The sequence below is a fragment of the Ciona intestinalis genome, unplaced genomic scaffold, assembly GCF_000224145.3.
Source record: "Ciona intestinalis unplaced genomic scaffold, KH HT000180.1, whole genome shotgun sequence".
Classification (NCBI taxonomy): Eukaryota; Metazoa; Chordata; class Ascidiacea; order Phlebobranchia; family Cionidae; genus Ciona; species Ciona intestinalis.
Window position 1 is genome coordinate 73 of NW_004190502.1, and position 24,903 is coordinate 24,975.

Below are 24,903 nucleotides of genomic sequence, written 5' to 3' on the forward strand. Positions count from 1 at the left end.
TTATCAGCCAGAAATAAAACAATCACTCACAAAGTTACATACGTGGTAACTTGTAAGCGCCACACGAGGATAAACAACTTTAAACCGACCTGAGCTTCTGCTTTCCTTTTTAATCCAACCATCAGGCAGAGGGCTCATGGAATCCATCGCTAAATAATTTCAACAAAATATTTTCATTTTATAACATTTCTATGTAAACTTGCTTGGCGTTTAAAACCTATGATACCTGGGTGCGAATCGGGGAGAAAATAAATGTTTGTTGGAATTCACGCGCGTTTAAAGCTACGTCATTCTTAATTACGTCATGTATTACGTCACGAGAATCATAGTTTACGGAAACATCACAAATATGCATAGTTACGTAAATATAAAATCAAAATAAACAAAATATTGCACTCTTGGTTTTGGCGGGAATTATCTGGCTTCTGATTGGTTAACAGAAACTGTTGTCATCAGCACGAAATGTTTTGATGTCACAAAGGGTTGATTGTTTGCATGTGACGTCACAATCGGATAAATCTTCCATCTTAGTAATGTGATTGTGATATGATTGAAACAATTGTTCATCGGAATCAAATCTGGAATGTGGATTCATGTTAAACAATGAACATTATGACATCATAATCACCATAGCTACCTATCAACCAATTTTTTTAACTCTGGTGGGGTTAGATTAATGACATCATAATCATCAACAAAGGAATATTCGCGTTGCCACGTCGCTTCACCTCTCATGTTGGCGTCTATGAATAAAGTTCATTGTGATGTAACAACCTTTGTATTGTTAGTATCAGTTTGAAGTTAGAGAGTCCAGGTTCAAGGCTCGTTGCTGCTACCATTGTGGGCGTATGTGTCCNTTGGGCAAGACACTTAACGACAATTGCTCCTACCCAGTGGTCACTAATGGGTTAAATTATCAGCCATACAAAACACCATCACCCACAAAGTAACATACGTGGTAACTACAGAGGTGAACAATACAAAACACAATAACAAAGTTAGTTAACAACTTGGACCTCAATAGGTGGTAACCCGACCTGTTATGTTAAGATAATAACTTTCCCCGTCCAACAACGAATACCTCGACCCCTCATATTCACCCTCCATCGTATAAATACGATACCCAGAGTTAAGATTTGAGTAAGTCGTGAACCCCGGTCCGATCAAGCCAATCGCGCTTACCCGATCCTCTTGTGTGATGTCATTATATTACATCATTTCATCCTGTGATGAAGGGTGAGGGTCGGTAATTAGTTAAAGTTCGGACATATCAATTTAATTAGAATTGGAATCTTTAATTTATAACAATAACTTATACATGTATGATGCATCTTCAATCACCGTAGGATAGAATAAGTGACAAATTAAAATGAAAGACAGGTTTTAGCGACCAAAACACAGTCAATAAAACATGGCTTCGACTGAAACATATTAACGTTTATGTTTATACACCTAGCAGACATAAAGCAAGCCGTTTGTGTTTAATTATTCAAGTTGGCCCTTAAATAAAATTAATGATTTAAATTAGAGTTGTTTATGACTCACCGTGTGTGCGTGTCCGAACAATTGCGCAATAATGGTGTTCTGGTATCGATTGATGATTTCATAATAGTTATCGCTCCACGGCTTCATGCACCCGTCGGTCGGTCGATGAGAAATTATTAACACGTTCTCGTCGTTGTCCTCCGCCTTTTGATGATGTCATGATGGTGTCATTGTTGTAATACAATAGATATACAAAGATGATATTTACATGCGTTTATGTTGTGGTGGTTAAAGTGTTATGCATCACATATTAACATGTTAATATGTATAGACAGATTGGTTACGTATAATTGATTCCAGGGCATTCACACCCATGTTGCCTGGGTTATAACAAGCATACATTACACAACTTCAGGACATTACAAGTAAAAAAATAAAATGGGAAAAACAAACATAGTGTAACGATGACATCATGATGACATCACACATGATGACATCACACCCACCGCTTGCATTACACCGGCGAACCACTTAAGTTGTCCTTCAGGGTCAACAGCGTTCGTACCAACCAACAACCACCATGAATCATCGCTACAATAATTGGTGTTGAGGGAAACCACCCGTAACCCCGGTCGAATGAGGGTCGTGTAGAAAGCCCCCTGTTTAACAAACCCCATGTCTTCCTCGGGGATCCAGTTCGACCATGAGTCGTATAATGTATCGAGCAACCACTGGGTGTCAGCACCGGGTTGATCGAATATCGAGTGGGGAGGGTACGAGTTGACGGGGGCGCTCTCGTGGTTGCCAACCGCAGCATACACTGGGGTAGCTGGGGTAAAATAAGGGGTTAGGCAGTGTATAATAGGATGGGTGGGGTTAAATAGAAGGGTTTACAAAGCTGAGGTTATTTTTCTCCTATTTGTAACAAATATTTTGTCCCACACAACAGTTTTTATATTTCGAAAATATGTCGGCTTAACTGTGTAGAAAGGTTGTGGAAAACTGTTTTATAAAAAGGGGTGTTGATTACCTCAACCCCCCCTGGATCCGCCACTGCTCCATGATTATTAGTGGGCAAACTGGAGATTAATATTTAGTGTCTTGAAATAAATAGTTCGTTATATAAGCATATGTTACTTGGGAAATGTTTTTTCAATAAATCGGTCCATCGTTGTAATTTATCGATTTGATCTTCTTTCGTTTGATTCCAAACATTATGTGCTGGAATATCACCTGTATTCATGTGGGTTAGTGGGGTGTATATGATAAAACAACATGAGTACCTGTGAATATAATGAAGTCAATACCATCATTGTTCGCCACTTGTGACATCATACTCTCCACTGTGTTTTGTGGCATGTCACAATGCCTATAATCGCCCCACATACCAGCTGCGTCGCTTTCTGTGAATAAACGTTTAATTAATAAATATATTTGAATAATGGGGATGCAAGTTATTACATATCTATTTGCTACTCTATTGGTTGGAGTTGGTTTTTGTTTGTTTTTATTACTTTGTTTTTTGACTAACACGGCGTTCATTATGACATCACCTTGATCAGGAAGTGCATCGTTGTCACGACAACACAAAGGTTCGCGACACTTAGCCGTCCTCCCGGGTGCGTATCGTACGTCCATGTGCATATCAGTGAAGAACAAGAACTTTAAGGTGGGGGTTCCGCTAGCGGGGTTCGTACGAGGTTTATACGGGGGCTGGGGGGTCGTTGATGATGTCACTACCCAGTTGGGGAGGAAATCGGCGGGCTTTCGACATTGATTTTTCAACAACCAATAGCAGAGCTGCGATGGAATGATGTTTAGTAAGTTATAAAAAACGTTATTTACTCTCGTGTGGCGGGGTTTGCACAAGTTGCAAATGCTATGTGGGTAATAACGTGACCCCAAGTAACCGCCATGACCCCAAGTAACCCCATCTCACCTCATCTGGTTGAAGATTAAACAAAACATAGAAAACTTCTTGCTTGAATTCCTCCACAGCTAACTTGCAAACTCGTCGGTCTTCGATATTACCCTACGTCACCATTACGTCACTATATGACGTCATCAAAGTAATATATTACGACGTACCAACTCGCATACTTCCACAGCAATAGCAGTGATGACGTCTTCACCCCCGTTGCTATGCAACAGCTTTTGTATGACGTCAACACCAGCCTTACACAATGTACACGTCATACCCGACTGCTCCACCAAGCGGTCGAGTTCCTTCTCCTTCTCCGGCCGCAAGATGTCGCCTTGACCAAGTATTTTGCGAAGGAACAATAGACCAACTTTCCTGTTTAACACGTAACAATTGAAATTATGAACAACAATGCATATATATTGTTACATTGTTACATCACAGACCTCTTTAATTCATAATCCTCTGTGACGTCACTATCCTTCTCGAATTGCTGCACGCGTAACTTCCGGTCCACGACAGATGTTTCCGCCAGTGCTGCCAGATACAAAACCAGCAGTGTTGCCAGCAATAAATACTTCATGTTGAGTCTGCTGAAAACTGAACAAAGTGAAGATTTCGAGATTTATCGACTTTTATTATTTCGTCATAATTAATAATTAATTGGGTGTCAAATATTAACAATAGGAGCTACTGTGACGTAATAAATAATATTTGTATTGCATCATAATAGCTTGCAGAGCGATTGCAGCGATCACGTGACGACCTTTCGTCCATTGTTTCGTCATAATCGTCTCGAATCCATTGTTTCGTCACAGAGGAAGCTCATTGTGAGATAACAGATGTGTTGCTGGGTTATATTGATGGAATAAACGTTACTATGACGTAACAATGGTGGAAACAGTGGGAATTATTAGCCATTGTTTCTTAATAATGGAGGCGGTTTGTGATTGGTCTATATAGGGGGCGTTGTTTCCGCTGTTTCGTCACAATCAACGTTTTTCTGTGAACATGTAGATTGTTAGTTAACAATGCCGGTTGTTGGAGATAAATATTAGCATAGTTAGTGGTTTATGACGTCACAGTGCAAGCATTGGTATATAACAATGAGGTTGACGACATTAAGTATTGTGACGTGTGTTGGGTAGCCAGCGATTGTTTCAATTGTGCTAAGAACAGATAGTATTATTACGTCATATATTACAGCATAGTAACCATGGAAACCGTTGATTTGTACGCGAAGAAGACAGGGGGGTCGGGATGGATGTTTTCATCAAAAACTTTCATCTTCGTGTTTTCATCAATATTGGTGGCGATGTTTGGCGCGGCTGCTCGCGGTGAAGTCATTGTCTTCATTGTTATGCTGTGGAAGAACTGGGAGGACTTCCGGTTTATTGGGGGGGAAGTAGCGGGCAATACGTCACGTCCTGTGACGCAACCAACAACGGAAATGTCGTCATTGGATAAATATCTATCACAATACCACCTCCAGTTCGTATATTTTCACATCGCGGTCGCTTTCGCGGTGTCTTACTCAATCTTCATTGTTGTGGGGGGGTTCTTACAATGGTAACTATGACGTAATAAAATCATAGATGATTGTTAAGATTGTGACGTCACAGGTACTTTTATATAAAGCGTCGCGATCAACCCGAGACGTGGAAGTGTCAACCTAAAAGATTTCTCACAGCAAAGGTACATATGACGTCAATATGTTTGTGTATGACGTCACAATCGATTCTATCCACAGAACGAACGTCACGAGATATTACTGGGGGCTTTCTGTTTATTCTGGGGTTCCATACTTTCAGGGTTGCTTGTGACGTATATAAGTAATGGCGGGAAGGGATGCAAAGTGTATTATGACGTCACAGACTATGGATGGTTCTACTTTGTGACGACAACAATCTTCAACTTTATGTATCAAGACGCCATCTCGTATTACTATCACAGGTATTGTAGAAGTATTATTACGTCATAACCCCAATAATGACGTCACTATCCCAAAGAATGCTCCATTATCCTTTCTTCTATCGAAACTTCCATAAGTGGCACCATAGATACCACAGCCCAACCGCGTTCAGCGCTGTCGCGATGCATCCCGTCGAATCCATTGTCTTCCAGGTAATATAACATACTGTGACGTCACATACAAGTATAATGACGGCATAATACATTACAGTTATTATTGAATGTCCAAGTGTTCATTGTTCCCATGCATTACGTCACAGTGGCTGGTTGTCAGTTGTATCTTTATTACTTCGGGTTGATCGACCATTCGGGTAAGTTTGACCTGTAGTAACCCCATATTCCGAATATACTTTATTGCGTTTATATTTGTTGTTATCTTTAAATCACGAATTTTATACTCATTGTGTTATTTGACTCAAAATGGCGACGACCAACTCTCACCCCCCCCATTCTAACCCCACCATACTCACCCCCCCCCCAACCAGGAATCGACATGGACTCGATGTGGCCATGGCAACCACCCGTTCGTTTCCATGACGACCACCATAAATATTTCCACGTCAACTTTGGCTTCAACACGATGTTGTTCGATCGTTACCATGACACCATACGTCACGTGAACCGGAAGTACGCGGAGAATATTTTCGGGGGCAAGGGCGCCCCTAGTGGCGAGAAGGAGCTTAAATAGAATATTTTTATTCTGTCTGTTATGACCGCCCGTTGGCCGAGCAGACAAACGCTACTATGACGTCACGAACCGAGTAGCAATATTACGTCATAACCCGATGACGCGGGGGTTTCCCTGTTGAAAGGTTACCATGACAACCTGAGCCTGATTGGCTGTGACGGTCACGTGTTATAAGGTGGGGTAAGATGGTTTTCATTCTATTATCTAATATTAAACAAAGAACATTCAAAGAAATATAAAACCGTATCCTCACGACTCTTATAGACCGTTGTTAATTGTCTAAAACACGATCAGGATATTACGTGATAACCATCTTCCCCCACAATGTTTTTAGTAATCGCAAGGTTACTTGAGGTCATTGACCTTGGAATGTAATTCAAAGTCCAATTTATTGTGTTTGAATAATGGCCATTGTTGAAACAATAGCGCCGATGCTACCGATGTTTGTTTGTTCTGAATGCTCTTTATGACGTATCAAACATTCCATGACGTTTGCAAAATTCTAAAATTATTAAACAAATTAACTCAAAATATAATTGTTTAACGTATTGTTTTAAAACAATGAGGTGTATATGACATAACAATGTCGAAACGATCGATTGTTCAACCAACCGTGACGTCATAGCCGGAGGGTTAATAGACAACGTCGCGTTGTGACATCACAAACATTCATACCAAGTATCGCGTTATTCAATAGTTTGGTAACAATTACAATAGTAGCTTATATGACGTCACAAGCACGTAGCGAGAGGTTCATTGTTTGTTATTGTTGAGTGTATATGACGTCATAACGATTTAATAGACGTAACAATAGATTTAGTTCTCAATGAAGAAAACATCTTTAAAAATTTGTGTTTGTGAAAAAGTATGTGTGACGTCACAAAGCAAACGCGATTCGAAGCACGTGACGTACAGGAGCTACCATCGAAATAAAAAATATTTTCTACGATTTCTATTATACCTTATGTTTACCCTATGGGTGATTCTATTGGTGCAATGTCACGTGGGTAGGAGTCACGTGATTACGAGGATCCAATCAGGTGAGATGACGTCATCAAGTGGTACGTAATATGACATCATAACAACTTAAACAGCTTTCGCGCGAATTGGAAATTCGGGAAATTCCCCATACAAAGAACAACCAACGATTGAACAAGAAGACGATTTCTTACGTAACAATCAGGTGGTTAGTGACGTCACGATCAAGATGCCGACGAAACATCATGACGTAAGAATCAAGCCACCCACGCGACATAATGACGTCAGAATTAAGACAACAACAACGAAGTATAATGACGTCAGAATCAAGCCACAAAAGGGGCATAATGACGTAACAATACTACCTTCAAACTACAAACAGGTGACCTCTAGTAACCCCAACCCTCTTTTACAGCAATTGAATATAAAAATATTTACCCCCCGCAGCCGCCACCCCCCAACCCCCACTTCATATTCCACAACAAACTACCCAAGAGTGGAAGTTCAACAATGAATAATATTATCAAGATTTTAGCAAAGAAGAATAAGTATTATTATCATATACCACGTCATCATCATGTATTATGACGTCATTATTATAGATTCAATTATCTGAAAGCGGAATCCGGGGTGGTTCCCCTAAACGACGAGCTACCATTGGTCAAATATTTGGAGCGTAAAATGACGTCACCATACTTCCTACTTAAGCACCATTATTGGTTCAATTTCACAAAGTGAGTTTTTGTGGGTGATTGGTTTATATGTGATGATTTGGACAACCTATTAGCGACCACTGGGTTGAAACAATTGCCGAGCCTCGATGCGTATATGTTGATGTGACGTAAAGTTTTTAGTGGGTTTAACAGCCAAGATTATTTTACGCTGTTACACTTTACTTAAAAGCGTTTTGTACGTTATGTTTATATGACCCCATAACCCCCTCCTCCCCAAGATACGGCAAGGAACAACCCACTTTCATCAACGTCATAAGGGATCCGGTTGAATGGTTCGTATCAAGGTTCTATTTCTCACGGTTTGGTTGGAAGCGGAAACCGGGGTGTCGTGATGCGGCGTGTAGTATGGACGAGCATGAGTTTAATATGGTGGGTGTGACGCCATTGTGACGTCATGGTAACGTGGAATAAATGTGACGGAGTCAATAATGCGTTGTGAGGTAACGATTGTTGTTTATGCCGTAGGATGTTGACGATTGTGTTCGAACAAAGCACCCCCACTGTGTGACGTCACCATGGTTATACATACCGTACTTCTGTGGCGCAACAAAGGAATGCATAGAGTAAGATTATGACGTAATATTTACGCATTGTTTAATGATTATGACGTCAGAATGGCAAATGTGACGGACAAAGAGCGAAGTCTTGAAACAGCGAAACGACATCTGGTTGAAGATTATCTTATGGTTGGAATATTGGAACAATTTGAAGATTCGTTGAATATGTTGGAGCTGGTGTTGCCACGTTACTTCAAGGGGGCTGTTCAAGTGTGGAAAAGCAAGGGTATGACGTGTGTGTGACGTAATTAATATGTTTTTATAACTATGTATTTGGGCAAAACAATTGCCTCAACCCAGTGGTCACCAATGGATTGTCCAAATTATCAGCCATATATAAAATCACCCACAAAGTTACATACGTGGTAACTCCTACATATATACACACAGACGTCCAATACATACAGGAAGTGACGAAAACTTTGTCCCGGAAGTCGGTTTCACCGGAAACCCGTGACTACCTTGAACAGGGACCCCTCAAACAGGAAGTGACGTTGTACAAGTTCGCGCGTAAATTATTTAACGAGAAATTATCGAAACTGGGGATTGAACCCGTGACGTCAGAGTGACGTCATTAATACTATGTCATCATTAGTTAATATTACGTCATATTGGCTTACACTGTGAGTTATTTATTTCAAGCTGTTGACATAGATATAATATAACAAATAAACGATTATGACGTCATTATAGAGGTTTGTTATTGATTGTTCGCATGCAAGGTTAGTTATGACGTAATAATCTAATCACGTGATCGTTTGACGCGAATCGTCCCGAACATAGCGCTTCTTCCCTTTATGACGACACCAGTCTCTAACAATGCATTATATTATAAGACAACGCACATTATGACATAACTATGACGTACCTGATACAACAGTGGTGTTTGTGACGTCACCATCGGTCGCTGTAACCGCGATATCAGCGGCGCTTGTGATGAAACTATTATTGACGTCATATCCTCCTTTTTTACCCACCAATCCCCGCATGGTGGCGCCAACACCCTTCAAGGATAAGGAGGGGAATAGTTGTCGAAATTCAGGTTTTCTCCAACCCATTAATATGAAGATCATTACGCCCTGTGTGGGAAATTATGAAGGTGTTCATCCTGGTGCATCTACTGTCATTATAACACGGGAGTTCTGTATGGTTTGTAGGTTGTAATAAAGTAAAGTGGGGTAAGATGGATACCGTTTGCAGTCTTTAACAAATAACAACGCTCTTTTAGAGTCGTGATGATACAGTTATAGTTCTGTAAATTTTCTTTGTCTACCACCACAAATGGGACGATAAAATAGATTAATAACATGTACCATCTTACCCCCCTACCTGTATACTGCTGGTGACGGCGAACAACCATGACGTCACAGACTTAGACAATGGGTCATTCACGACGAGTATGACGTAACCAAACACCCACGTGACCCCAAACATGGTTGCCATGGTGACAGCTATATAGCGCTCCCGGTGGTAGCTTCGCTTCTTCTTCTAATAGAAATAGTATATATATATTAGGTAGGGGTGACACGGTTTATCTGTTTTATCGTCTCATTTGGAAAAAAACACAGATTGTTTACAGAATTATTGAAAACTTGATTAGGAAATATTATAATATGTCTTGCTACCCATCTTACCCCACAGTAATATGTATTCAGCGCTAGATATATATGTGTATGTTGTGTAAAGTGTATTAGACTCATTACATATAAAAATATCATAGAAACAATATTTTTACCTTGACTTGCTTTTTGAGTATTTTCTGCATCGTCATAATAAACAATATGACGCATGTGACGTAACAAACGCCAACCGGAAGTAGGAAGCCGTACAATAGCGCCCCCTCGTGGATCCAACATTTATCTTGAGATCTGTAAGTTCGGGTGAAGTTTTCGTCTGTGGGGGGGTGTGTTAGTTGGTTACATTGTGACATGGGGCAGGGGGTAAAAGTGCCAATGGATCATTACAGGCGAAAAGGGTAAAAAGTACATCATAATAATATTAACATATTTGGGATTAAGCAGTGAGGGAAGACGACTCCTAACAATGTTACTTGATGTTGACTACATTCTAGAGGTTACTCACATATAGTGGGCGGGGAGGAGTCGCAGAAACGATCTTCATCAACAGGAAGTGACGTCGGGAACGCGATTGACGCGCCGGAAGTTGCCCCAACAATGGCGACCGGAAGTAGATACGCGAAAATCGCCGCTTGTAGTATTGTCATCTCTTTCGAGAACATCTGGAGTATAAAAATGTTTGTGACGTAATCATGATGACGTAAGCATCGATGACGTCACACTCACCATAGCAACAGCAGTATAGATGTTGAAACTATAAACGACCATCCACATCCACGTGACCAGTATAACGTAATGCATCGTCATAGCGACCGCGGTACATACGTCATCATTGTCTGTTCTAGAAACTCCCATTGTGAATATGACGTAGAACAATGCCAGGTTTGACGTAACATTGAGGAAAATCTTCGTCGGTCGAAGCGATCGAAGCTTTCTGTGACGTAATATAATTAACTATGGCCATTATGACGTCATAAACCCACTTGTTATGAAGATGCAGAATGATTGTTATGACGAGACAAACGATGGAAGTGACGCAACCTATTGTGCTGATAATCGAAAGTGTGACGTCACCATGGACTTTAGTGTGGCTCTGTGACGTAACAAGTTAGTAATGACGTCATCAACACATGACGTCATAATCACCCACAATAATAATGGAGAAGCTTGTAAGATGGTTTGATTGACAGGTTGTTGTTCCTCTTATTCTGCACAAACCGACATCCGACCAATCACCGTTGTCGTCCAAATATACACACTTCAAATGTGTCTCTAATACCTGGTGACGTATGTGGTGGTGACGTATGCAATGATGACGTAAGTATGGATGACGTCACTTACCATCAAGCTTTCAGGAATCGCTCGTTTCTGATTGGTCGAATTAATCGCGTTGATTGTATACGTCACAGGACGAGACAAATTGCTGATTGTGACGTCACTAACACTTGCGGTGACGATCTAAATTGATTATGACGTCATAACAAACCCCTGTGACGTAATACACAAGTAATACCCACCCAACCGGAAGTATTCGTAGCATCGGGATCGTGGTGAACAATGAAGATTGTACGAACCGGTGTGACGTCACTATGTGTGACGTCATTCATCGCTTGCTCGTATACTTCCGCCGGAAGCATGACGTCAACGGGCGACAGGGAAATCCCGGTTGTTTGGGGAAACACCGGGTGGTAGGACACGTCACTGATGTTGAAATCTGATTGGCTGACCTGGATCACGTGGTTATATTAGGTTGTTACGTCATGCATCGTGACGTCATACCTTGACAGCTACGTTGCTAGTGGCAACCTGAACCTGGGATTCCCCCTCATCCAGTGTGACGTAGGTAGCGATGGTGTGCAGTGATTGGACGACGTTCGTCACGGTTGAGTGATTTAGTGACCCGGATATGACGTCAGAGGTTTCTACGATGTTTATGAGGGTGTTTGGCGACACCTGGTGGATAGTATGTTAGTGTGACGTCATATAGAGGTGCATGCCATCATACTATTGTATTGTTGGCTTTAGCGGCATATGACACGTCATCAAGGAAACCGATGACGTTTTCAACAACTGATGACGTTAACATGGTTAGGTGTGACGTCATCAATCGAAGTTTATCTGATTCAGATTCCAGATTCTTCCAATCGATCTGAACAATTAAAAAAACAATGAAAATTGTGAACCAATATGACGTCACAGTGCTTACCTTTGTTGTTAAGTTGTGTATTGTGACGTCACAAGAAACAAACACAGCGGTCGAAGCGTCGAAGTTGGGCGAAAGTGACGTAATCTTGCGACAATAGATCGAAGCAAGTGGACGACCTACGTCATATATGACGTCACATTACTACACTACGTCATATACAGCGGATGAATATCTACCGTTTGAACATTTATTGGAACTCATTGTTTCAACATCAACCCATGTTTGTGGGAAGTGAAGGATCTTATCATCGATTGTGACGTTTGCTTCGTCACAATAACCTGTGATGACGTCAATACAAAGTTGGTTGTGATGACGAAAATGAAGTAATTACCTCTGCATGACGTCACACCGTCTCCATAGTAACCAGGCTTACACGTGCATTTGTACGAACCAATAGAATTCGAGCATTCGGCGTTGACGTGACATTTGGCGGGAAGCGTGGTGCATTCGTTCGAGACTGCAAGATACGTGACGTCACGGGGTGTTACGTCACGATGTATGACGTATAATCGACACGTACCTCCAGTTGTTGTGAATCTTTCATTGTCTTTTATTGATGACGTCGTTGGTTTCAAGGTTGATGACGTCGTTGGTTTCAAGGTTGATGACGTCGTTGGTTTCGAGGTTGATGACGTCGTTGGATTCAAGTTTGATGACGTCGTTGGTGCAAGACTTGATGATGTCATTAACTCCGAAGTAGTTGACGTCACTGGTATTGTTATCGAATCTGTTGATTTTTCCAAGTTAATTTTAAACAATATAGATTTATGACGTCATTATTACCCGGAAGCGCGTCACAATAGTTGACCCCGTCACCCTGGTAACCAACCGCGCATGCGCACGAGTACGAACCAATCGAATTCGAGCAATTGGCGTTCACGTGACATCTGGAGGGACGGGCCGAGCATTCATCGAAATCTTATAAAATATATCACGTGATGTTGATGACGTCACATGTTGATGACGTCATGAGCTTACCTGAGCACGTGATACCACTGCCTATGTAACCCTGGTTACATTTACAGTAATGGTCGATGAGAAGGGAGAAGCAGGTAGCAAGAACGTCGCATGATGAGCATGAGGTGCCTGGTATGCAACAGTGGTTGGTATTAATATTATAGTAGGGTGGGGAAGATGGGACACCTTTTTCGTTCTATTTTCTCATCCCATTTGGTAGTAAACAAGGAACATTCAATGAATTATAAAACTGTATCCTCACGGCTTCCAAAGACCGTTGTTAATTGTTTAAAATACGATCAGGATTTTTGGATATTATGTGTTAAAAGTGTCCCGTCTCCCCCCATTACTATTCTAATAATATATATATATATTTACCGTTATACCGTATGATTCTACCGATGGAATACGGTGGGTTTGTACATGACCACATGGGGTGTGGGTTAGTATTAGTAAGATATTTATAAGGGGTTGGTACTGGATGGGACATGAGTTTGGGAGGGAGGGAACTCCATTACTCCAACATACTAAACTGTAGTTAATGCATGGCTGGCATAAAGGTGGGTAGGATGGTAACATCTGCTACGGTTGGGTAACATGTGTAATAATACATTAATAAGGCATAGGTTAGGTTAGGGGGTTAATAATAAATACGTAGATATACTTTAGGGGGTTGATACACATATGTAGTTAATATAAAGATATCAAAGAGTTAATATAAAGATATCAAACAACGAACCTTCAACAACTTGTACGATCATCAACACGAAGACCAAACAAACGAACCTCATTATTTATAAATTTCCAATATTTAAGTTTCTGGAATAAAACGATTTTATTAAACGTCATAATTAACGGACAAACCCTGCGCTATTATATTATTACGTCACTATTGCACCTATTGTCTGTAAATCTACCATTATGACATCACAATACACAACAACAATCAAATGAAATATATCCGAATGCATCTCATTATAAAGCAACAATGAGGTCTATATTTGATTATGACGTCACAATCCCACGCTTTTATAACAAGAGGGTGTTTGTAAATACATTGTGACGTCATAATGTGGTTTGTTATTGCAACAAACATGAACAAATATGGAAAATTATTTTCGGAACAAGACTTTATTTTCGTCTGTGACGTCACAAAATGGAGTACTATAATGCTTGTTACGTCACAGATACAAACAAACACTTTGAGATTATGAAATATTCGATAAATTTACATCCGCCAGACGGCGCGACTGAGCTACGAAATGTTCCGCTTGACTAACCACGCATGACGTAAGCACCGAGCTTCAATATTGACACAGTAGGTATTATCACGTCACAATAGACGTCGCGCACCAAACGATCAACTTCAAGATTTTAGAATAAAATATTTGTTTCACGATAATCAGGTTTATGACGTCAGTATCGTTCATATTGTTACCGTGTGTGACGTCATTATGGAATAATGAAGGTTTAAGTTACGTAACAATGGGTATTGTAAGGTTTCCGGTTGGTTAGTTTTCGATTCGTCGAATTCGACTTCTCAGGTTACTTGAGGTCAAATAGAAGTCTGTTGTGATTTCACTGTTACGTGTATTAAGTGATTGTGACGTATCAGGGCTGATTGTTACGTGTTTTAGCTTTATTGTTACGTTAAAGTAACCGGTTTGTTTACCCCAAGTCAGTGTTCCCGAGTTTAATATTTATATTAAGTTTAATATGAGATGAATATTAAGTTGGCAACACTGCAGATGTGTCGCGAGTTATTTATGGCGCTGTGTTCGAATTAGTTATGACGTAACAATCAGAACAGTTGTCTATTAAACGATTGACGTAATAATGCCATGGACGCGCGAACAACTGTCTGTTGATGTAAAAACGAAGCGACCGCGATTTTTTTTGTTTATTTGTCCATTGTTACGTGTTAGTTGTCATTGTTTAGAATTCTACAAACCCAAGTTTAAGAATCTGCTATTTGTCTTTGGATTATTACGTCATAGAGTGGATTATTACGTCATAGAGTGTTTGGGGAGAATGAGCATTGTGTATTAACAAGAAGGTAAGTGTGACGTAAGAATGGAATTTGTTGAAAATCGCGCCTTGGGCGTTGTGTGTAAATGTTTGGATTGTGACGTCATATTGAAGTATTGTTCGTTCCAGGTTAACAATGAATTGCATCCGATTGGTCGCGATTATTGTTGGGTTGGCTGTCTGTGATGTGATTGGTCAAAATCAAGGTAACTATGGTGATTGGTTACGTCATAATGGATGTCACGGATCATTTGTTTCCCCGCCCGAGTGTTTCGCGGTTATCGCGACACTGCACTGTGACGTAACAACTTCTTTGATATAAAACACGATAATCGCGATTATCATAGAAATATTATACTCGCTGTGGAACGATGTGGTTATGACGTCACACAGGGTGTTTGTGAACGAACAATAAAATTCGTTAAATTTTAACTCAACCTATTGTTACGATCATAAACCTCTTGTTACGTCACTATAACCGTTTATTAAAATGGGATATTATACACGTCACAATTAAGTTGTTTTCAATAGTTACATCACAGTTCCTTTTGCATTGGTAAACCACGTGACGGGTTGTCGTCGCAACCACGGTCGAATAATCGCGCGGAATGTTCCTTGCTACTGTGACGTCACAATAAAGGATCTGCAGAATCGGCAACTGTGACATCACAATAGAAAGAATTTAAACAATCTTACTTGTAGATGTTTGTGCTGTTGGATCTGGATGGTCGTACTCGTCATCGTATACGTCATCATCGTCATCGTTTGCTACGTCATCATCGTCGTCATCATCGTCTACGTCATCGTCTGTATGCGTGCAAGCGAAGGTTCCAGAAGATTGCATCAAGGTCAATCCAAACTGCCAATGGTGTGCACAGGAGGTTAGTGACGTATGTATTGATGACGTCATCGTGACGTATTGGGCCAAAGCACGCTTAGTATTGAATTACGTCACCGCCGAAATATTTACAACGCCCCAGGCACCGTTTTCGGATTATTCGTAAACAATCGACTTTAGCTAAACCTCGATCGCGTTTGACGCCGTATTATGACGTCACACACACAAACAAACGTTAATCGCGGTGATTATCCATCCGTGACTCACTGTTTCATAAAAATCATATAAATTATCTGATGTTCATCCAACCGTAAAATGTCAAAGCGGTTTATGACGTCACAACCAAAATAGAAATACCAGCGCTCGCGGTTTGCGCCGAAACACCAACTACATTCCTCCAATATTCATCCGCAGGACTTCAGCGGACAGCGTTGCAACATCCAGCCGATCCTAGAGGAGCAAGGATGTTCGGATCTTCAGATCATCGAGTCATCCGTTGCCATGGATGCCGCAAACGAAGCGAATCGGTTCGATCATCAAAGCGCTAGCGTGAGTGTTACGTCATTGTGTCGTGACGTCGTAATGTAACGACGTCATTATGTCATGACGTCAACAAATCTGTATTTATTAGATTTGTAGTTTATTGTATTCTTTTTTTATTACTTTCGTGACGTCATAGTATCATGACGTCACCGCATATTAACTTGTACCAACATTCGACAGGCGCGCATAAGGGTCGGTGGGAACGTGAACATTAACTTCCGCATCCGGGAACCGATGGTTTACCCCGTTGATTTTTACTACTTGATGGATGTCAGTTACAGCATGTTGGATGATTTGAAATCGGTGCAAACATTGGCGCAACAACTCGGTAGGTGGCGTGTGTGAGCATGAGTGACGTAGTAACCCTCTATCCCCTCTAGTGGCGACGCTGCAGGAGCTGACACAAGGTGGAACAGGGAGCGTGAAACTTGGGTTCGGCAAGTTTGTGGATAAAGTTCAAAGCCCGATGACACAGATGACTCCTTATAAGTAAGTACTGTGCGTTGTAGGCTCGTACACGCTTTTTACCCCGTATAAAACTTGTTGGGCGATTGTTTTTAAATATGGCTGATAATTCGAACAACCCATGAGTGTTACGTATGTGATGACGTAATTTAATGACGTCATTATACAGATTACAACATCCATACGGGAGTTCAACCGACGCCCCTTTCCTGTTCCGCAACGTCATCGATCTGACGTCAGACGTAGATAAGTTTGAACAAGTGCTGAGTAAGCAAAACGTGTCGGGGAATCTAGATCCGCCAGAGGGCGCGCTTGACGCAATGTTACAGGTATCTATGTTGGGTTTAGCAGCAATTTATTTGATATTTTTACTCAAGTAGTTTTTACCAGGTTTTAACGATTGTCGTTATTAGTTACGTCACAAAGTATATTATTAGGTGGTGAAATGCAAGGAGTTGATTGGCTGGCGTGGTGATGCGCTTCGATTACTGATGGTGGCGACTGAATCGGCTTTCCACTTCGCTGGGGATGGTTCGGGATATTTGGCTGGTATATCAAGGGCTAATGATGGGAGGTGTCATACAGGGGGGGATGGGATGTAAGTAGGTGTGACGTCATAGTGCATGACGTCACATGGTGTGTTACGTAATGACTGATGACGTATACATTAGATACGTTGGAGCTGAAGAGCAAGATTACCCAACAGTGAACCAAGTAGTGAGAGCTGTTGAAGAAAACTCCATTACCCCAATATTCGCCATCGGGAAGACGTATGCTGATATGTACAAGGTAGGGGTGTTGTATCACCCAGGGGTGTTGTATGTTGTATCACCCAGGGGTGTTGTGTGTTGTATCACCCAGGGGTGTTGTGTGTTGTATCACCCAGGGGTGTTGTATGTTGTATCACCCAGGGGTGTTGTGTGTTGTATCACCCAGGGGTGTTGTGTGTTGTATCACCCAGGGGTGTTGTGTATATGTTGTATCACCCAGGGGTGTTGTGTGTTGTATCACCCAGGGGTGTTGTGTGTTGTATCACCCAGGGGTGTTGTGTGTTGTATCACCCAGGGGTGTTGTGTGTTGTATCACCCAGGGGTGTTGTGTGTTGTATCACCCAGGGGTGTTGTGTGTTGTATCACCCAGGGGTGTTGTGTGTTGTATCACCCAGGGGTGTTGTGTGTTGTATCACCCAGGGGTGTTGTGTATATGTTGTATCACCCAGGGGTGTTGTGTGTTGTATCACCCAGGGGTGTTGTGTGTTGTATCACCCAGGGGTGTTGTGTGTTGTATCACCCAGGGGTGTTGTGTATATGTTGTATCACCCAGGGGTGTTGTGTGTTGTATCACCCAGGGGTGTTGTGTGTTGTATCACCCAGGGGTGTTGTGTGTTGTATCACCCAGGGGTGTTGTGTGTTGTATCACCCAGGGGTGTTGTGTGTTGTATCACCCAGGGGTGTTGTGTGTTGTATCACCCAGGGGTGTTGTGTGTTGTATCACCCAGGGGTGTTGTGTGTTGTATCACCCAGGGGTGTTGTGTATATGTTGTATCACCCAGGGGTGTTGTGTGTTGTATCACCCAGGGGTGTTGTGTGTTGTATCACCCAGGGGTGTTGTGTGTTGTATCACCCAGGGGTGTTGTGTGTTGTATCACCCAGGGGTGTTGTGTATATACATGTTCTATTCCATACATCTACAGTATGTATCAGAAGATGTGTTCCGTGGTTCAACATGGGGAATATTGAAGAAAGATTCGAGCAACGTCGTAGATCTAGTTAGAAGGGCTTATCTTGATATCACGGGTATGTATACATTATATATGGTGTGTGACATCATCATCATGTTTGTGACGTAGGTAAGCAAGAGATTGTGACGTCAAACCCCGATGATTCGGTGTTGTGTCCTTGGTATCACGTGACACGGCCAGGTGGCGCTATGGAGCAACTTTCGGTTGATGGAACTTTGGTGGGGGGGTTGGAGTCCGGTAGTAAGGTACGTCATCATCACGTCATCGTGTATACGTCATAACCCCATCCGCACCAGGTTTATTACAACATGTCATTGTACGCGAATCGAGGAGCTTGCGCTGGTGCTACGTCATGTCCGGTTGGTGACGTCATAGTAAAGACGCGGCAATATGATGATAAGTTGACAATAGCGACATCTGTGGTGAGCGCTTTCGGATGCGCGGCTACCGTCATCGTAAGTATCTATGACGTCATAGTAACGATGATGACGTCACACAGGTATATTATTACAGGTGAACAGTCCATCTTGTAGCGGTAACGGCAACTTCTCGTGCGGAATATGTCGTTGTCTCCCCGCATGGGGTGGGAGCAGTTGTAGTATCCCCGTGGAAGGGAAGATCGGGTGTCTACCGCTAGATGGCGGTGCTAAGTGCTCGGGTGAGTGATGACGTCATGTTGGGTGACGTCACGATCTAATAAATAACGTCATAGGTCGTGGTAAATGCTTGAACAATCGTTGTCAATGCGACCCCGGGTATCGACATGGGAAGTCGAAGATCTTCGGTGATTTCTGTGAATGCGATGAATGTCCTGTGAGGGCGGGGCTGGTTTGCTCTGGGAATGGACGGTATGTGATGTCATGATGACGTCATGTGTGTGACGTAACCCATGTTTTCCAGAGCGGTAACGGGCACCGGTTGTTCTTGCGATTGCGTTTGCGACGCTGGTTGGGAAGGATCCGACTGCGCATGCGCGTCAAACACAACCACCTGTATGGGGCTTGGGGGTGAAATTTGTTCCGGGTTCGGACAATGCGTTTGTGGGGCGTGTGTTTGTGACGTCACATCCGGCTACAGTGGACCGACGTGCAGCGATTGTGTGCAGGTATTATTGGTATTATTACGTCACAATGGGGTATTATACCAATATATTATAGAATTGTCCATCGTGTGCTGCGTTCAAGGATTGCATCCAGTGCACGATGCACCAATCAGGAGCGTTGGCTGATTCTTGCGTCACAAGTTGTAATGATGAGGTCATAGAGGTGGGAAAGAACTCAATGAAAGAAGGTTTGTTACGTCATTTGGACATAATGACATCACTAACACTATGACGTCACAGAGGACATCGACGAGGCATCGGGTGAAGTATTATGCGCAGCCCTGGACAAAATCGATAACTGCAAGTTTTATTATTCATACAAACCCAGCGGGAGTGGGATGGTGTTCAAAGCCGAGGTGGAGAAACGTAAGTATGACGTCATCATGTATATGACGTCATCACTAATGACGTGTTACAGGTTGCAAACCGGAATATTCGTTGTTGATAATATTATGGTGTATCTTGTTGTTCCTATTGATCGGTTTGATTCTATTGTGTTGTTGGAGGTGTTGTGTTTACGTCATCGATAAGGAGGAATCGAAGAATTACAAACTCAGCAATATCGCTATGATGACGTCACCAGCACTGATTCCATTGTTACCGGCTATGGGGGCAGGTGGGTTCATGACGTAGGGGGTGTGACCTAAGTGATATGACGTAGTAACGATGACGTATGATAGGGAGTGTGATCGAATTCATCAAGTCTAAGTACATGGCGCGTAAAAGTGCTCGCATGGTTGTCATCCCCGTCAGGCGGTCGTTCTTCAACGGATCCACATCCGTCAGGTGGCGCACGTACGCCGGTTCATCGATGGACGATGATTATGAGGTTTTGAGTCAAGGAGAAGAAGGGACGCTTGCGAGGAAGGGGCGCGCCGAGAGGTATATATGACGTAAATATGACGTGTGGGTGACGTAGGGTGTGACCCTTCTCTTCGTTGTTTAAACTCATTTGATCTTCTTTACTGTATTTAAATAACATCAATGTTATGAGAGGTGACGTATCTATGACGTATGTATGACGTAGGGTGGTGGTCCACGGTAAGAACGGAGATTCAACGATCGAAGTCGAACCACTTCTTTGTGACGAAAGAGGAGCAGGTATGACGTCATAGTGGGTGATTGTTACACGTTGATTGTTGTTGATTGTTACAGGACAAAACGGGCAACACACCGAAGCCTCAACGATGAGATTCGAATCCGAGACCCTCCCGTTGATAGAGAAGCTTAACTGGGGCGATGGGGAGATCACGTGGGTGGTGACGTCATATGGTGACGTCACGATGACGTATACTAACATTGTGTCACAGGTTCAGGGACGACGAAGAGTTTTCTAGCATAGAAATCCCATTAATGCACGACTTCAGTGGGAGGGAGGTTTTGTTCTGGGTCGAATTATTCGGGGAGGAAAAGGGGGTGGCCCTGGGGTTGAGGAGGACAAAGGTTATTGTTATCAAGGATGAAGGTGGGTGTGATGTCATTGTGGCGTCATGATGGTGACGTCATTTCGGCTAAGGAGCTAATTCTCTTCTCTTCGTTGTTTCAATTAATCTTCGCTATCATCACGATATCCCATGTTTCCCCATGCTAACATAATATTCCCCTAGAATCCGGCATCCTCGGTTTCCCGAAGCCGAACTTTGTGTTCAAGGAAAACGATGGATTTGCTATCGTTCCGGTTCATCGCACAGTGGGCATGGATGGTCACGTGGGTGTGACGTGGTACACACGTGACATCACTGGTATCAATGGAAAGCATTACGTAGGCGGTCGTGGCGTCATCGAGTTTGGTGACGGAGAGGTGACGTCATAATATATTTGTTAGTGTGACGTCATAATGTACATTTATTATCAGGTTATCAAACAAGTACAAGTAGCTTTGATCCCCGACATCATTTATGACGAAACAGAGAAAGCGTTCAATATCATGTTGGAGGATCCGACAGGTGGCGCTACAGTGGATTTGGATCACTGCATGGTGTCGCTGTTGAGCGATGAAGAATGCGCGTTGGTTCAATTTCCTAAAGATGCTTATCCTTTTATGGGTGAGGGTGATGTTGTTTACCAGCCATATTTTTATTCAACGCCTTTAATGAGTAGCTACAACTCGTTGTGTGTTAACGAATGGCGTTACGCTACATTCCTGTTATTATGTCTCGTGTTATGCGCTTATTCCAACACCTCATACGTCATACATACGTCACATCCCCCAGAAAACTGTGGATTGGCGGAAGTTGTGGTAATGCGAACCAGAAGTACCAAGGGGGTTTCCCAAGTGACGTGGCGAACCGAGGACGATACCGCTGTAGCCGGGAAGGATTACGTAGCTTCCGGTGTAAGTATTATCACGTCATCGTTGTGACGTCAATATTGTGACTTCATCATTCAACACAATCGCTTATGACGTAACTATCACAGGGCATTGTTACGTTCGCTAACGCGGCGACGGAAGCCCACGTCACAATCCCTATTATCGACAACGACGTTTATGACGACACAGGACGAGCATTCCGCGTCATCTTATCCGATCCAAGCGAAGGAACGAAACTTTCAAACAATGTTGCGACTATATCTATTATAGAAGATGACGGTATGTTCGTGTGACGTAGTTGGTGACGTCATTGATGTGACGTAGTTAATTATGACGGTAAATGTTAATAACGTAATTATGACGTCACAGAGCCAGGAATGTTCGAGTTCACAAAGACGAGATTAGTGATGCGTTCGAAGGATACGCTTGGTCGGTTATCCGTCATAAGGTCGTTGGGGTCGGACGGGATCATCGGGGTGAAATGGGGGGTGAGGGCCGTGGATGGGGGTCAACTACCACCAGGTAACGTTATTGTGTGTTAACCTGGGGCTGGGGTAAAGTGGGTGGTTGATTTGTAACCAGAAGGTTGATGATTCAAGGCTTGGCGCTGCTACCATTGTGAGCGTATGTGTTCTTTGGAAAGACACTTATGTTATAACGACTGTCGTTGCCCCAAAACACAAAAATAAACAAGTTACAATCATTCATACCATCAACCCTCTTTACAGATGTTGTTGGTATGGGGGGTTGGTTGGAGTTCCAACACCAAGAGATCGATCGTCACCTCCCGGTTGATCTTACCGCATCCAGATCGTGTGAGATGATTAAGTTCATGATAATATTGGAAGAAGTGACCGGAGGCGGAAGGTTGGGGTCGAAGAAGGAAGCAGAAGTTACGATATTCGCTGAGGAAGGTGGGTTGGTGGGGGTGTGGGGTTATGGGGTGGGGGGGGGGGAGGGTATAAACACATAATTGTGTCGGCCAGATGTTGGTACAATTGGGTATTGGAGTAATATTTTATAATAACTGTTTCATGTTGATTTGATATAATGTTTGTTTGGGTATAACTTGTTGTAACAAGAGTGCCAGTATTGATGAGTTAGAAATTCATGTTTAATATAAACCCCTGTGTTCCAACAACATCTTGGTTATTATTCAGATTTCGGCACGGTCAGTTTCGTACAATCCCAGTTTGAAGTTCCCGCGACCACGGGCATGGCTACGTTACTCGTATCAAGGAAGGGAGGAATTAATAATTCCGCGTTCGTTATCTGTGAAACAACCGACCAATCAGCGATCAGTGGGAGCCATTATAGGGGTGAGTGGTGTTTATTAAAGTAGTTTTCACCCCTAACGTGTTTTAACTAATATGGTTTTGTTGCTAATTTCCTTCCCTTGTTAAATTGATCATCCCAACGTATTCAAGGAAATAAATAACAATTATTGATAATTAAATATAGAAAGCAAAGAGATTTTTGAGATAGATACCAAAACTTGTTTTTAACGTTTGTCATTGTGCTGCAAATTCTTCATTACTCCCATTAACATCACGTTACCACTAGGGGGAACCATCAGCGTTGTGTTCGACGTTGACGAGACAGTGAAAGAAGTCGGAATCCCCGTCTACAACGACCCCAACCATAAAGGTCAATTATTCTTTGGGGTCGCGCTGAGGTCAACACCGGGGGGGCCAAAGATCGGGGACCCGTCGACGGCAGTTGTTGCGATCACTTGTATCCCAATGAGTGAGTTGTTGTTGTTCTATCATTGATGGGGTACAATACAAAACTGTAACACTGGTCGTAACACTGGTCGTATGAATTATATATATACTGGGTTGTTGGGGAAATTTAGCCTCAGTTTGTCAACAAGGCTTTACCCATATATAGAATTCAAGTTTCATTATTGTGTAAAAGTTACACTGAACGTTGTACTATGTACACCCTGTATGTTGGGGTGGTGGGTCAACTATGGCTTAAACCCTGGTTTTAAACCCCCCACCCCCACTAAAAGGACCTCACTCATATAAAGCTACCATTATTACACGATTATGACATCATAACCATCTATTTATAGCCCCGGTCCTCCACGCTGGCTTTTCACCACCGGGGGCGTGCACGGTCGAGTTCCTTAAGTCGAAGTATTTGTGTCGAAGAAGTATCAAGGTAATTAGGATGATGTCATAGTTGATGATGTCATAATAGATAATGTCATGATGAGACAAGCCCTGGTAATAAACACCAATGCCAGGTGTCCCGCATTACCCCACGATGAACAGGTGTCCCGCATTACCCCATGAGGGACAAGTGTCTCACATTACCCCACGATGAATAGGTGTCTCGTATTACCCCACGAGGGACAAGTGTCTCACATTACCCCACGATGAATAGGTGTCCCGTATTACCCCACGATGAATAGGTGTCCCGCGTTACCCCCACGATAAATAGGTGACCCGAATTACCCCACGATGAATAGGTGTCCCGTGTTACCCCACGATGAATAGGTGTCCCGCGTTACCCCACGATGAATAGGTGTCCCTCGTTACCCCACGATGAATAGGTGTCCCGCATTACCCCACGATGAATAGGTGTCCCTCGTTACCCCACGAGGCACAGGTGTCCCGCATTACCCACGATGAATAGGTGTCCCTCGTTACCGCACGATGAATAGGTGTCCCGCATTACCCCACGATGAATAGGTGTCCCTCGTTACCCCACGATAAATAGGTGTCCCGCATTATTCCACAATGCATAGACGTTAGGGCAACACCCCATATACCCCCCTCACATAGTATAAAACA

The 24,903-nt window shown here is 42.6% G+C and overlaps 5 protein-coding genes and 1 non-coding gene across 11 annotated transcripts in view; 3 read left to right on the plus strand and 3 right to left on the minus strand.

Annotated features, from left to right (window-relative positions):
• Nucleotides 1-289: 289 nt before the first annotated feature.
• LOC100186563 (sphingomyelin phosphodiesterase) lies at nucleotides 290-4,381 on the minus strand. Its single transcript, XM_002123877.4, has 11 exons — nucleotides 3,853-4,381; nucleotides 3,574-3,781; nucleotides 3,425-3,517; nucleotides 3,039-3,285; nucleotides 2,769-2,888; nucleotides 2,623-2,718; nucleotides 1,992-2,314; nucleotides 1,546-1,689; nucleotides 1,038-1,224; nucleotides 638-743; nucleotides 290-578 (listed from the first exon to the last, which is right to left on the minus strand). The coding sequence occupies exons 1-9, from the start codon at nucleotides 3,987-3,989 to the stop codon at nucleotides 1,210-1,212; spliced, it is 1,383 nt and encodes a 460-aa protein (XP_002123913.2). The 5' UTR covers nucleotides 3,990-4,381; the 3' UTR covers nucleotides 290-578; nucleotides 638-743; nucleotides 1,038-1,209.
• Nucleotides 4,382-4,545: 164 nt separating this feature from the next.
• On the plus strand, nucleotides 4,546-6,611 carry LOC100175543 (lathosterol oxidase-like). Its single transcript, XM_002131018.5, has 6 exons — nucleotides 4,546-4,975; nucleotides 5,029-5,101; nucleotides 5,157-5,359; nucleotides 5,416-5,530; nucleotides 5,589-5,688; nucleotides 5,863-6,611. The coding sequence occupies exons 1-6, from the start codon at nucleotides 4,623-4,625 to the stop codon at nucleotides 6,063-6,065; spliced, it is 1,047 nt and encodes a 348-aa protein (XP_002131054.1). The 5' UTR covers nucleotides 4,546-4,622; the 3' UTR covers nucleotides 6,066-6,611.
• A 291-nt stretch (nucleotides 6,612-6,902) lies between these two features.
• Nucleotides 6,903-9,026, plus strand: LOC101242428 (uronyl 2-sulfotransferase-like). The gene is made up of 8 exons (XM_004227286.3): nucleotides 6,903-7,105; nucleotides 7,160-7,425; nucleotides 7,491-7,591; nucleotides 7,646-7,777; nucleotides 7,996-8,146; nucleotides 8,243-8,340; nucleotides 8,391-8,560; nucleotides 8,725-9,026. The coding sequence occupies exons 1-8, from the start codon at nucleotides 7,030-7,032 to the stop codon at nucleotides 8,901-8,903; spliced, it is 1,173 nt and encodes a 390-aa protein (XP_004227334.3). The 5' UTR covers nucleotides 6,903-7,029; the 3' UTR covers nucleotides 8,904-9,026.
• On the minus strand, nucleotides 8,951-15,856 carry LOC494377 (adhesion G protein-coupled receptor L4). Of its 2 annotated transcripts, XM_018816333.2 has the most exons (20): nucleotides 15,799-15,852; nucleotides 13,814-13,893; nucleotides 13,096-13,203; nucleotides 12,901-13,035; nucleotides 12,638-12,844; nucleotides 12,449-12,574; nucleotides 12,294-12,395; nucleotides 12,118-12,233; nucleotides 11,917-12,060; nucleotides 11,691-11,864; nucleotides 11,429-11,638; nucleotides 11,253-11,369; nucleotides 11,062-11,190; nucleotides 10,895-11,004; nucleotides 10,638-10,845; nucleotides 10,417-10,573; nucleotides 10,070-10,227; nucleotides 9,664-9,822; nucleotides 9,203-9,413; nucleotides 8,951-9,147 (listed from the first exon to the last, which is right to left on the minus strand). In XM_018816333.2, the coding sequence occupies exons 2-20, from the start codon at nucleotides 13,863-13,865 to the stop codon at nucleotides 9,077-9,079; spliced, it is 2,694 nt and encodes an 897-aa protein (XP_018671878.1). In that variant the 5' UTR covers nucleotides 13,866-13,893; nucleotides 15,799-15,852; the 3' UTR covers nucleotides 8,951-9,076. The 2 variants fall into 2 exon arrangements, with proteins under 2 accessions (XP_018671878.1, XP_026695067.1); XM_026839266.1 differs by having other exon boundaries at nucleotides 11,917-12,233; nucleotides 15,799-15,856.
• LOC100179396 (G-protein coupled receptor 98-like) overlaps nucleotides 14,957-24,903 on the plus strand; it is a 31,711-nt gene continuing 21,764 nt past the window's right edge. For 3 of the 5 annotated variants that reach the window (XM_018816335.2, XM_018816337.2, XM_018816336.2), the window contains exons 1-31: nucleotides 14,957-15,130; nucleotides 15,232-15,308; nucleotides 15,805-15,983; nucleotides 16,355-16,489; nucleotides 16,664-16,811; nucleotides 16,864-16,972; nucleotides 17,118-17,277; nucleotides 17,386-17,546; nucleotides 17,620-17,737; nucleotides 18,642-18,744; nucleotides 18,798-18,934; nucleotides 18,986-19,144; nucleotides 19,203-19,347; nucleotides 19,402-19,537; nucleotides 19,590-19,794; nucleotides 19,847-19,979; nucleotides 20,032-20,157; nucleotides 20,210-20,407; nucleotides 20,472-20,673; nucleotides 20,819-20,892; nucleotides 20,947-21,043; nucleotides 21,102-21,256; nucleotides 21,399-21,592; nucleotides 21,647-21,836; nucleotides 22,005-22,126; nucleotides 22,210-22,381; nucleotides 22,472-22,624; nucleotides 22,831-23,016; nucleotides 23,263-23,421; nucleotides 23,666-23,848; nucleotides 24,180-24,279. In XM_018816335.2, coding sequence (XP_018671880.1) covers nucleotides 15,239-15,308; nucleotides 15,805-15,983; nucleotides 16,355-16,489; nucleotides 16,664-16,811; nucleotides 16,864-16,972; nucleotides 17,118-17,277; nucleotides 17,386-17,546; nucleotides 17,620-17,737; nucleotides 18,642-18,744; nucleotides 18,798-18,934; nucleotides 18,986-19,144; nucleotides 19,203-19,347; nucleotides 19,402-19,537; nucleotides 19,590-19,794; nucleotides 19,847-19,979; nucleotides 20,032-20,157; nucleotides 20,210-20,407; nucleotides 20,472-20,673; nucleotides 20,819-20,892; nucleotides 20,947-21,043; nucleotides 21,102-21,256; nucleotides 21,399-21,592; nucleotides 21,647-21,836; nucleotides 22,005-22,126; nucleotides 22,210-22,381; nucleotides 22,472-22,624; nucleotides 22,831-23,016; nucleotides 23,263-23,421; nucleotides 23,666-23,848; nucleotides 24,180-24,279 — 4,409 coding nt within the window. In that variant the 5' untranslated portion in view covers nucleotides 14,957-15,130; nucleotides 15,232-15,238. The remainder of the gene's footprint in view (nucleotides 15,131-15,231; nucleotides 15,309-15,804; nucleotides 15,984-16,354; nucleotides 16,490-16,663; nucleotides 16,812-16,863; nucleotides 16,973-17,117; nucleotides 17,278-17,385; nucleotides 17,547-17,619; nucleotides 17,738-18,641; nucleotides 18,745-18,797; nucleotides 18,935-18,985; nucleotides 19,145-19,202; nucleotides 19,348-19,401; nucleotides 19,538-19,589; nucleotides 19,795-19,846; nucleotides 19,980-20,031; nucleotides 20,158-20,209; nucleotides 20,408-20,471; nucleotides 20,674-20,818; nucleotides 20,893-20,946; nucleotides 21,044-21,101; nucleotides 21,257-21,398; nucleotides 21,593-21,646; nucleotides 21,837-22,004; nucleotides 22,127-22,209; nucleotides 22,382-22,471; nucleotides 22,625-22,830; nucleotides 23,017-23,262; nucleotides 23,422-23,665; nucleotides 23,849-24,179; nucleotides 24,280-24,903) is intronic. The other 2 variants (XR_003397029.1, XM_026839265.1) reach the window with 2 other exon arrangements.
• Nucleotides 15,497-15,562, minus strand: mir4191 (microRNA 4191). The gene has a single exon (NR_034589.1). It is a non-coding gene; the product is annotated as a microRNA 4191 (primary transcript).

Excerpts from the sequence above, each read along its gene's own strand:
- LOC100186563 (XM_002123877.4), bottom strand. The coding sequence starts at position 3,989 with ATGAAGTATTTATTGCTGGCAACACTGCTGGTTTTGTATCTGGCAGCA. Across the intron at positions 3,518-3,573 it reads CTGTGGAAGTATGCGAGTTG|GGTAATATCGAAGACCGACG; the intron begins GTACGTCGTAAT and ends ATGGTGACGTAG. Across the intron at positions 2,889-3,038 it reads CGATGCACTTCCTGATCAAG|AAAGCGACGCAGCTGGTATG; the intron begins GTGATGTCATAA and ends GTTTATTCACAG.
- LOC101242428 (XM_004227286.3), top strand. The coding sequence starts at position 7,030 with ATGTTTACCCTATGGGTGATTCTATTGGTGCAATGTCACGTGGGTAGG. Across the intron at positions 7,778-7,995 it reads TATTGGTTCAATTTCACAAA|ATACGGCAAGGAACAACCCA; the intron begins GTGAGTTTTTGT and ends CTCCTCCCCAAG. Across the intron at positions 8,147-8,242 it reads ACGAGCATGAGTTTAATATG|GATGTTGACGATTGTGTTCG; the intron begins GTGGGTGTGACG and ends TTTATGCCGTAG.
- LOC100175543 (XM_002131018.5), top strand. The coding sequence starts at position 4,623 with ATGGAAACCGTTGATTTGTACGCGAAGAAGACAGGGGGGTCGGGATGG. Across the intron at positions 5,531-5,588 it reads TCGAATCCATTGTCTTCCAG|TTATTATTGAATGTCCAAGT; the intron begins GTAATATAACAT and ends AATACATTACAG. Across the intron at positions 5,689-5,862 it reads CGGGTTGATCGACCATTCGG|GAATCGACATGGACTCGATG; the intron begins GTAAGTTTGACC and ends CCCCCCAACCAG.
- LOC494377 (XM_026839266.1), bottom strand. The coding sequence starts at position 13,865 with ATGAGGTTCGTTTGTTTGGTCTTCGTGTTGATGATCGTACAAGTTGTT. Across the intron at positions 11,191-11,252 it reads CGATTCCTGAAAGCTTGATG|GTATTAGAGACACATTTGAA; the intron begins GTAAGTGACGTC and ends ATACGTCACCAG. Across the intron at positions 10,228-10,416 it reads CTCCTCCCCGCCCACTATAT|ACGAAAACTTCACCCGAACT; the intron begins GTGAGTAACCTC and ends ACCCCCCCACAG.